Source organism: Falco biarmicus, chromosome 15 (assembly GCF_023638135.1).
Source record: "Falco biarmicus isolate bFalBia1 chromosome 15, bFalBia1.pri, whole genome shotgun sequence".
In the NCBI taxonomy this organism is placed as follows: Eukaryota; Metazoa; Chordata; class Aves; order Falconiformes; family Falconidae; genus Falco; species Falco biarmicus.
Window position 1 is genome coordinate 12,989,610 of NC_079302.1, and position 11,731 is coordinate 13,001,340.

The 11,731-nt window shown below is 40.6% G+C and overlaps 1 protein-coding gene across 4 annotated transcripts in view; it reads right to left on the reverse strand.

The window, feature by feature from the left end:
* The window catches only part of DPY19L3 (dpy-19 like C-mannosyltransferase 3), a 37,581-nt gene extending 27,587 nt beyond the window's left edge, over positions 1-9,994 (reverse strand). The window contains exons 1-4 of one of the 4 annotated variants that reach the window (XM_056360638.1): positions 9,787-9,994; positions 8,165-8,307; positions 7,650-7,783; positions 613-720 (exon numbers count right to left, since the gene is read on the reverse strand). In XM_056360638.1, coding sequence (XP_056216613.1) covers positions 613-720; positions 7,650-7,783; positions 8,165-8,267 — 345 coding nt within the window. In that variant the 5' untranslated portion in view covers positions 8,268-8,307; positions 9,787-9,994. Of the gene's footprint in view, positions 1-612; positions 721-6,537; positions 6,621-7,649; positions 7,784-8,164; positions 8,308-9,144; positions 9,735-9,786 lie in introns of those variants that run through there. The other 3 variants (XM_056360636.1, XM_056360637.1, XM_056360639.1) reach the window with 3 other exon arrangements.
* Between the last annotated feature and the right edge of the window lie 1,737 nt (positions 9,995-11,731).

Genomic DNA, 11,731 nt, shown 5'->3' on the forward strand with positions numbered 1-11,731 from the left:
ATGTATTTAGTAATGTAGAAAACACGTATTTTTACACTTACATTCCTAGCACAGAATCTGTGGTACATACTGGATCTTGAGAATCATTCTTGTCACTACATTGAACACAGGTGATGTTAATACTGACAAATGTGTACTATGAGCAAAATTGCTAGGCAGCAACAGTTAAGTATCTAGAAAACATGAGACTGTCACAGAAAACCCCATCATCATATATGACTTCCTTGGAAGCTGCTCATTGTGTCACTTACTGTCCAGGCATACAGCAAAAAAATTGCCACTTCCCACAAATAGCTCATAATTCAAATGAAACGAGAAGAATAAAAATGAAAGTAATAACTGAATAAACCAGCAAGGCTGAAACCTTAACAGATACGAAGTTGTCCCTCAAAGCGACTGCCTTCATCAGAATGTGAGCGTGTGGCACAGAAACCAATGTATCATTGTGAAATTTATTACGTCCATGACTTTGTGGCTCCTTGGTGTATGAAGAGAGTAAATCTGTCTGCAGTACAATTGTTACACTATCTTTCGCAGTTACGGTATTCCTTGTTCTCAACTACATTTGAAAAATTATTAAAAAGTCAGCTGGCAACACGAAGTAAAACTTACTTTACAGTTTACAATACCTTGCTGGATGGAAGCAGCCTGAATCATCTGTTTGTAGTAGGAATAATAAAGTCCACATTCTGTTCTGAATGAAATTTCTCTTTCGACTTCCTGCAAGTGAAAGTTCAATAGAGTAAAGTCACTTTCCATTTGCTTTTCACAATCACATGAAGCAGCCTTCAACTCAAATTCTTGCGGCACCAGGGAAATTAACCTATACAGTGGCTTGAGTCTTTGGCTCCTTGCATTCCAATGCAACTTAGTTCAAATAAAGATAAAATACATGGAAAAATTAGGGTGATAGGTAAATGGCTGAAGTGTCAATGCCTCTGCTAACTGGGAAAACGCGTATGTCTTTTATGATTCTGATAGGCTGTTCAGAAACATTTTGGATCTTTTTTTTTTTTTTTTTTAATATTCAGCATTTAGATAGTGCAGTGGCCAACAGCTGGACTTTAACGCTGCATACGCTTGCTCCATGCACTTAACCTTTTCTTCCAGATGTAGATATCCCATAGTGTTCCATGGCTTTGCCACCTTAAGGCTCAATTAACTCACTGTGCTATACTTGGGACTGCATCATAATACCACTCTGGTACTTCAGCTGGCAGGTTCTGCTGCTGCCCACTTGTTAAATGCTGGTTCTTGCAGGAAGCCAGCTGTTCATCACTCTCATACTAAAAATTACGGGTTTAAAGGAAAAGTGATTCTTAGTTTTTAGGTGTAGGTAAAGTTACTGTTTTAAATGTAAAAGTGTTCAAATTATTTAAACTAGGTTCACTTCAAACGGTGCCTTTTTCTTGGCTGATATTGCAGCAGGTTGAGTCTAGCAAGATACGAAAGTTCTAGAGAAAACTGCTCTCAGTACAGGATCTCTGCTTTGCAATTCACCTCCTTTTGTTAACTCATTAGTTGTGAAGACCTAATGAAATTTAACACAATCAGAGCCTTGGGCAACCACATTTAAACAAAGTAAGACTGAACCAACAACCAATCTGAAGAGAAAGAATAGGCATTGTATATATTTTTTTATTATTATTAGTGATATTTTTAGTTGTTTATATAAAAACATCCCAGCAAACATATTTCATGAGCAGTAAGTTAGAAAACGTTTATATACAGACCTGAAAATCTAGTAAGATTCCTGTATGTGATGTATGCAAGTCATTAAGACATTTAAGTGGTGTTTCTAAAAATAATCTTATCAATTCAGCTTTCTTCACAAAAAACCATTACTGAAATAACAGAATGCTAGTGTTTTCTGAGATTTTTATGAATGCCATTCTGGTTAATGCAACCTTGTGTAGAATCCCAAGACTTTTCATCTTTCTTATATAGTCCTATCTCTTTTGCTGGAACAGAATCAATACTATTTCAGAGATAACATAAAGCTAGATAAAAAAAAATCATGTTCCTCCCTCCTCTGGCCCAGTATAAAATCTTATTTCAAACATGTGTTTTATTGAAGTCAACTCTTGACAAACTAAACCAACATTAGTTCCGATCTGAGAAAAATCAACAGATAAAAATGCATCTGATTCAATGTAAGTTTACAATTAAACTCTCCAGCTGCTCTATGACATACAAATCATTGTAATATCAGCAGAAGAAACTGACACTGGCACTAAATACTAAAAGCCACACACTTGGCAAAATGAGAATGCTGGATTTTGAACGAGCTCTATTTTCAAATTCATCACTACTGGAAAGTTTTCTAATACCAAAAAGTGGCTGATTCTAAGTGCTCGTAAAAAAAGAAAAAAGAATAAAGAAGGAATGTTAACATTTGGAATTTATTAAGGGGGAGAGAGAAGTCACAGAGGGGGATCTAATTAGCAAAAATGCATTCAAACATGATTAATTTGTAATCCTGGCACCAGCTGTATTCAACCAAATGCTATACTTTATGAGACAAACACTAGTGAGTTTTACATCTGTTTCACGCTAAGGTAACATCTGTTTTATTCACTCACAATACTTTTCCAGTTCTACAGCAATTTATACTTTTCCTAGTGTTCCATGTCAATAAAAACATACAGACTTATGGGTAAGCAGTGTAACAGCACATTTATCTTTCTGTATATTCAATTTGTGAGTCTTTAACAAAGAAGTTATCACTGTTCCAAGGGGGAAAAAAAAAGAATACTATCCTCCAGAATACATATAGAGTTGCACATCATTCCTATTTATGCAGTTGTATCCCAATAATATTAAGTATTCAAAACAAAATACAAAGGACTTCCTGTCAAGGGCAGTGCAAAAATTTTAGAGCTTAGGTTTCCTCAAACTCCTTAACCAAGTCATTCACAATACTTAGCAAGAAGCCAAAGCCCGAGTTAAGATTTTCCATAAAGAAAGTATGTAAAGCTCTAATTACTCTTCTGACAAACCTAAAACACTATTTGTGTAATGGAAAATATTTTTTAGTTGTTCAATTTAAGATCAGAAAAATCCAAGAATAGTCTCAACCACAGAAGTGGAAAGAATACACAGCTGCTGTCAGTGTTCCTGGTTGAGAATCATGCCCTCAGCAAAATTATCTAATCCTTGTACATGGTCTCTTGGCCGGTTAACCTCACACCCATCTGCTAGAGTGGCATGGTTCCTACTCAGATCAGCCTTTTGATCCAGAGTAAAAGCACCCATAACAACTCAACAGGTACTTCTTTGGAAAAATACTACCATAGTACTGGACTGCCCTCCTCCTCTTCATGACTTACTCATTCATTTTGCAGACTTCTAATTAGCTGGCTACCCATTTCCCCACTTTTTTTTCATCTTTCTTTTTATATTCAAAACTTAATAAGGGACAATATAAGCACTTCAGTGAAGGAATCCCAGGTTTCTTATCCTGCAGCTGAGAGATACAAAATTTGGTATTTTCATTCCTGACTTGCGAGCAGCAATTTTATTAAAGGCAAATTCAATAATAGTAGTCTAAATGCTTAATTGGAAGGGATGAAGAACAAACAAAAGCTCTGAAGTTTGACTGTTTGTGTTACAGTATCAATTTGCTATGTGGCCTTGGCTCATCCCTGTTCAAAACTTCTTCAGTGTGCACTGAACAAGCAATATACCAGCTGACGGGAGAGGTAACACCATTCCCTCTGTCCCCCCCCATTATGTCATTTTCATAGTAGATCCTGTTCCCAAAAGGTAACTCTAACTTGAGGAGCAGTCACTAAACCGCTATTGAAGAAATCAGTAAAAATAGACTAGACATTTTATATGTTGTGCCAGAAAGTTTTCAGAAAACTGAGAAAGGATTTTTGGATAAGAAATCTGTTTTGGTTTTCACCATCATAAACTGAAGTCTTTGTTGTTTTAATGTATATGAGGAGAGACTGAAACTTTTTTCTTCAAAATTGTTTCATCAAGGTAAGTGATCATAACCTTCTGTGATCCCTGCTGGAAGTGTACACAAACACAGCTTCTGACTATGTGACATGGTATTCTGTATTCTCTTTGTCATCATTCTTTCAGGAATTCTTGGAATACAAAAAAAAAAAAGAATACCAATCACATACTTCTTTCATAGCATAAAACACTCTTCAAAATCTGCATTTTCAGTTTCTCGGATAACAATTCTATATCTTCCTCCAACGACCATGGCAAATTTATAACAGTAGGCATATTTATTAGCAAATAACAAGATTCACACATACTGCAGCAGGGGAAATCAATGCATTGTTGAAAGCCATATTCAAAATAGAACAAAGAGTGTAACAACTACAAAACAGTTTTTCTAGCTGGGAGAACCATTGCTGGAAGACGCCCAAAACTGAACTGGCTTTCCATCAACTACAACTGAAGTTACAGAAAGACAATCACGACAAGTGTACATGCTTGCAAATTCAGTTACTTAGAAGTTAAGAATCATGACTGCACAACGAACTATTTTACTTTCAATTTTTAGGGCTGAATGCAATTGGCAAACTGCACAGCTTTGTAGCTACACAATCATGATGTTCATATATCAATGAGGTCTTCAGAACAAAAATTCCACCTTTTGTACCTAAATGGTGTATGTAAACAGCGCTGTCTAGTTCAAGTGCAAAAGTATCAGATAAACACTGCAGACCTCCTTCTACTGCTGTACAAAGAGAGGAGTACCTTCATGTAAAAGAAAAAGATGACAAAAGAAGTCTTCTAGTACATTGCACTGTATCAATTTACCAGCCATACATGTCCTTTTGCGTACCAATTCCTACCATCTGACTAGTTGTACTTTATTGGAAGAGAGAAGTAAAGTTTAGGGAATAACACATCATTATAGAATTTGTGTATCAGAGTTCAGCAACATAAAATCTCCAAATCTGCGCTGTTTAAAGCTAATTCAGAGTGACTGAAGTTACTAATTTCACATGTATGGAAATACAACTGATTTAGAATTAATTTTCTTTTCTCTGTTTCAGAGCAGTGGTGATGCACTATGTTTCATAGGTATGGGGGTTAATGAAACACTGGATGCATACTAGTATTGTGCCCATTTATTCTACAGGTAATGTTCAAAAGAAGCAGAATAAAACAAAATAGCCCCTGTGCTTCATTAAGCAAGGCATGCAGTAATTATGTGCCAAGGATTAGACTATAGTCCTCTCTTCTGAGAATTCGGGCTGGGATACATATTAAAATAAAACTTACTCTTTCAAAATTTTTAGAAAATTCAGTTAATATATGCAGAAAATTATGCTTTGCCCAAACTATAAAATGTTAGAGGAAAAAAGCAAGTTTTTAATTTATTTTCCACATAATTTTTTAGGATCTCCAATTGTTCCACAGTGTATTTTATTCTCACCTTTAATTAGTGTATAGTATGTGCTATAACATTAACCAATTCAAAGTGCTGGAAACCTGTACACGCATCTAGGGACACTACAATGTCCACTCATACAAGCACGGAGAGGTCTACATACTGGCTTACAGATGTTATGATGAGCCGCCTTGCGTCAGCTTTGCAGGAGTTTTCACAGGCTCTTAATATGTGGTCTTCTCTTCCCATACTACTCACAAAACAGTGTTTTATTTAAACTTTATCTCATCCATGTATTCCTTCTCTGCTTAGTTAAGAGAAAGCGTATCAAAATACGCAGTTCAGATTTCTCTTCTTGTTATTTATGGCCACAAAATGCTCTGATATGGATACTGGCAAGAAAGTAAGTCTAGACTGTATTTAAGTTAACAGTAAAACCTTGGAAAGCTTTGTGTTAATCAAAGTGAAAGCACAGTCAGAGTCTGACTTGGCTGACAGTTGCAGAAATTTTGATTAGAGTTGACTCATCCCGAACTTTCTTTGTATTTGCAGATAAACTGCAGGGGATACTATCTGTTTGGTTTCAAACTGTAATAAATAATTTGAGAACAAATCTTTCTTCAACTTTGAATCTCGCCTGGGACATGCTTACAAATTGCTTTGATTTGTCTGATCAATCAAGTTAGAGCTATAGCCTTCTATTTGGGAAGATAACCCTAGAAACAATTTAAGTTGAGAGCGCAAATGTGAAAAACCAAAACAGGTTACACTCCCTGAACACACAGCACCAAAAAGCAGAGGTACGTATGAAGCCTGATCACTTCTGGCTCTGTGTTACATCCAGTTATTTTATCTCTAATATGTGAAATCTTACTAAAGCTTTTCCTGTTGCTACCAGTTTAAAATTAGCACTGTAGCCACATGCATCCTCTGGTGGACTTCACACCTTACTGAAGAAGGTATAACGTGAGATCAGAAAACATCTGCATCTCTGTCTCCTTTAGCCTGCTGGTAGATGAACTTAACGCTTTACAGAACCTTTCCGTCAAATTGGCTGGAACTGTTGATGTTCCAGTGTTACTAGTTATTGTATCAACTCCATAGGATGAAATGAGAGCTACAAAGACAACAGAAACCAGATTAAAAATATCACTTTAAATGAAAACAATAATTACCAAATAAAATGAGCATTTCATCCATTGTGAGGCCATTTAACTGCCACTACAGACCACGTTCTCTCAGTGAATTTTGTGTCCCTCTGTATCAGTTTAACAGAAAAAAAATGCTCTGTTATGTTCATACATTGCCACAAGTCCATGCCCGTTTGTATTTCAAAATATATAATACCTGCAAAATTATTCAATACTTGCTTTTGGAAGGAAAAGGCAAACCTAAGGTCTACCCTCAACATATATGCAATCTATCTATATATACAAAGAGGGGTGGGGACAAAACAGTATTGTATATATAATACAACAACAATTATTTCAGAAAGTGCCAACCATTTTTATTACAGGAACATAAATGTTTCTGGGACAGAAAAAGTGCGTATTACAGGAAAGATACATTGCAATGAAAGTATTCCAATTAAATACATGTAACTTTGCATAACATAATACACAGACCTAACAGAGTGAAATTAAGGGAATCTAAAAGGGAAATGACTCACCTGTTTCTCTTCTCTGGTTAAATTTAGATATGTGTATAGCTGCATTATTTTCCCATGCAATGATTCTAGGAAAAAACTAGTCAGTCCTGGATCTTGGGAATGGTTAGTTTTACATTGGTGAATGTCTGAAATATGTTTTGAGGTTTGTAAATTTATGATAACGTTACATAAAACTAGTACTGAAGAGTAAGATACTGTGCCTAAACTGTATGACAACAACACAGTGTAAATACAATTGAAGAACTGTGTGCCAGGATTTTGCATATTGTTTATTTTAACTGTTTCTTGTTCAGTTTTGGATTGCTTTGGATAAAGAAAGATTATTATAGAGCAACATATTGTTAGAATGTTGAAATTCTATTCTAGATAACGATCAATGTTTGGAAGAACCATAGCTACAACTCAGCTGCTGCATAGCAATGGTTTTAAAAACTGGGGGCAGTTACTTAAGTATTTAAAAAGTGATGTGAAGGGAAGCAGAGCTTTTTGTAAATTAATTTTTTTAAAAACAAAATCTAGGTTTTTTAGCAAGTTACAAGACAAATAAATGAAATTTCAAATAACACTTATACTGATGCTCTATTAAAGCATTGATGAAACTATGAAAATGACTGTTACCTTAATATTGGAAAACCACAGGTCATTTTCATGCAGTGTAGCAACATAAACAGAAGTAAGAAGTCCAAGAGAGATGGCAAGAATTCCACCAACAGTTATTGAGAGTATGTTCCACAGCTTTCCACCTGTATGATCTTAGAAGAAAAATATTTCACTCTGTAATTGTGAAACACATAATTCATCTTAAAGGAATTTTGGAAACTCATTTATACATGTCCCGTGCTAGCACAGTTTACATTCTGTAGGTAACAGGATACTTGGCTTTAAGGGGTCTTTATGGAGAAGTCTTTTTTAATCTTCTCATATAGCAAACTCAAGAGTATTTTATTTACATGCAAAGTGAACTAAGGTGTGCCTTAATTGGTAACATGTAGTTATAGTTTAAGAACACCATGATCCTATATAAATCTAGATCAATGATTTTGGTGATATTCTTCTAACCTGTGCTTAGGATAGATACCTAAAGCTGAACACTACTAAAAAGCCATAATGTTACAATCCTCCTCGTTACCCACCAGACACAATTTTCCCATCAGGCTTCACATTCTTCTCCTCTGGAGGCTGATCTTCAGGCACTTCTGTGCCTTTTCCAACCCTTCTCTGTCTTATGGTTGTCATGACGTCTGTCACTTTAATTCATTATTCTTCAGTTTGACTCCTAAATGGACACAGACAAGCAATGCATCTTCCGACCCAAACATTCACTTAATACTGTATGAAATATGTGAAAAATACCCCGTATTTTACTGCTATCACTTTGACTTACAGAACTAAACCGAAGTGTCGTCTTACAAAAATTCAAGATTTTTAAATCTGCACAACTTGGAGTGCAAATGAAAGCATAGAAAAAATATTGTTTTAGATTTGTAAAGACTTAAAAGTTCACAATTTTACATACTCTTGCACAGGTTTTCAGAATGATTAATTACTTTAGCTGCCCTTGCTTTTGGCCCTTGACTCAAAATGCCCACCAGGCTCCACTCTGAAAAAGTGTAAGCCCTTCAACGAAAAATTAGTCCTTTTAGGGTATTTTAGTTGGGCACCTAAAATAGAAAGCCAGTTGCCTGAATCTTGGCTTTCAGGAAATCCTGAAAAAGGGGACCATGAGATGCAAAAATTATGTCAGAGAAATTGTGTTATGAAAACCTAGAGAGACAGCATTAAAACAAAAAAATCCTTATGTTTTAGGTTTGTAAAGCACCATGAAACCTGAGAACACTACAAAAGACAGAAAGAAGAGCAGCTTGTCATTCCCCGTCAATTCCCAGGAGCTCTCTCTGTTCCGGGAGGAGGGTCCACAAACAAACCCGCTTCAACCTTCCATTCCATGCTTGGAAATTAATTATGTCCCATCCTGAATGCCCCAATCTGCTACCATCCCCAGAGCAGAAACACTGGTATTTGTGTCACCACTAGTATAACCGACCGGTAATGACCTAAGAAATGCACCTCAACTGCACAACTTTGTCGTTTTAAAGCTTCTGCAGGGAATTACCTTCACCTTTTCCCCACACGCCTGGGAAAACACACGGAGGGAACTATGGGAGCATATATCCAAGCTGTTTTTAAATAGCTGGTGTGTAGAAAACCCGACAACTAATTAACAGAGGCAAGACAGTCACCGCAGCCACGCTCCTTCCCCGCACCGGCCGCCTCAGCCGGCTCTCCTCAGCGCTGCGCCGAGGGGAACGGCTCTGCCCGCCACACGGGGGAAAGCCTCGACGGGGCGCCCGGGGGGAGCGGGCCCAGCCCGGCCCCGCAGCTGCCAGAGGCGAGGCGAGGCCTGGGGCGGCGGGGGCAGGCTCTGCGCTGCCGGCCCAGGGGGCACGACAGGGGCCTCGAACACCGGTGGCGGCAGGGCAGCGCGGCGGGCAGGCGAGAGGGCGGCCGGGAGCGGAGAGGAAAGCGGCCCCGGAGGCCGGGCAAGGCGAGAAAGGGAGACAGGAGGAGCGGGCCTGGGGCCGCTGCTCCCCGGGCCGGGGCAGGCCCCACGGGGCGCGGGCAGCTCCACACAGCGCCGCCTTTCCGCCGCCGCGCCTCGCTGCGGCCTGCGCGGCCCGGCCCGGCTCGGCCCGCTTGACGGCGGCCCGCCCGCCTCCTCCCCTTCCCCTCCGCCCCCCCCAGGCGAGGCCGATACCTGCCGGCGCTCCGAGGGCTGCGGGTTGCTGCAGCGGGGCGGCGGCTTCTCGTACCGGCGCTGCCTGCGCGGAGCCGGCCGCGCCCGGCCGCCAGGAGGGGAAAGGGCGGGGGCGGGCGCGGCGCCTTTTGTTCGGCCGTGCCAGGCGCGGCGGAGGGGCTGCGGCAGCCGGGGCGGTGGGCAGTGGGCAGGCAGCCGCCGCCGCACGGGGAGGCCCGGGCGGGGAGGAGCCGCGGGCCTCGGGCAGGGGGCGGGCTGAGCGGCGGCGGCGGGGCGGCACCGTCCGCGGCGAGCTCGGGCTCCGCCGCTGCTGGCGGGGAGGGGACGGCTACAGCCCCGCTCCGCAGGCCGGCCCTGGCTGCCCCCAGAGGGGCTAACGTGGTTGAAATGTCGGCGCTGGGGCGGGCGGGGAAGGTGCTTTTTTAAAACAGGGGCGTAGGATTTATATGTTAGTGATGGTGTCGTCGTGTGTGTACCCCTACCCCCCCAAGTAGATGCAGTTCCAGGTACATGTTAAGTGATTTCTGAAAATTAGAATCCCAAACGGCACAGGTCTGTTTTGTGTTCAATCCATTATAAGCACCACTAGTTATTGATCAACTGCAGCACCAACGTGCCGGGGGGTGGTGGTGGTGGTGGTGTGAGGGGAAGACCTTTACCTGTCTAGCAGAAAACTGCAGCACTGGACTGTTTCCTACTGCACAGGGACAACCTACCCACACACTAACTCTTTACTGTAAATTTTATTTGTAGTGTCTTTCAAGATAGTTATTTTAGAAAAAAAATTCCCCATAAAGCCTTTATCAACATGTCAACTTTTGCTTTTGGGCAAAACCATCTTAGTTTTACCAATTCTGTGTTTTTGTTTTTTTTTTAAACCTAGGTAATATTGGGTGAAGTCAGTATGTAATAGCGTTTCACTTTCTGAGTGGCTCCGAGTGACAGCTCTTTTCCAAACATGCCTAGAAGGGATTGCAAAGAACCCCAGTAGCACGGTGCGTTAACTTTTCTGCAATAATTCTGTCCATAAATATGTGCCAAAGATACAGGACAGTGATTCAAATCCTACCTGTGTGGCAGGGCTCTACCCCCTATTCTCCTAATTCCCAGGAGCGTTACAATCATCAGACGTTAGGTCAGTGCAGCTCTATCCCAGCAAGCTGTGTGTCCAGTCCCCTTTCTGCAAAAGCTGCAACTTCCAGTAGCGGGCACGGTGCCCTTTCCCTGGGCAGCTGCAGCCCTGTGCTGGGCTGGCCAGTGCTCGTAAGCAGGGAAGGTGATAAGGTGTCTTGGGGTATCAGGTGGATCCCACATGACCAGGTTATTTATGGGGGGGGGCTTCTGACAAGGCTCTTCTGCTGCATTAAGCTGAAGCAAGCAAAGTATTCTAGCCCGGTGAACAGGGTAATACCTGCATGCCACATCCTACGCCACAGGGACTTTTTTTCTCAGGTTTTGCATTAGAGAAAATGTGAAAAAGCTGCGCGGTACAGCATTCTGTAGCATTGCAACTAAACCCATTTGTAGTTCCAGCTTTTCTTACTTCACCGTATTTGGCCCAGGGCTATAATAACAACAACAAAATGAAAAAAGATTGCCTGTTTATGTAGATGTAAACCATGATAATACCAGCAATGGATACTCTGGCAGTACTTTCTCTTTTCTCTCCTTGGCCAGCAGCAGCAACTGAGTTTGACTTCCCCCCCGCCCCCTCCCCCCCCCCCCAAATAAAAAACCAAACAAACAAAAAGATGGGAAGAAAAGCTCAGCAAAGCCAAGAAATATGCTATATATTAAAGATTAGGTTGCAAGGTATGTTTTAGCTTATGTGATGGATAAAGAAGAGTCAATCACTTACCTGAATAAAAGCTGCATAAGGCTTTCACTCCATTTAAATTAGGGAAAAAATTCCTGCTAGCTTCATTACGGATTTTGAAAGTGCAGT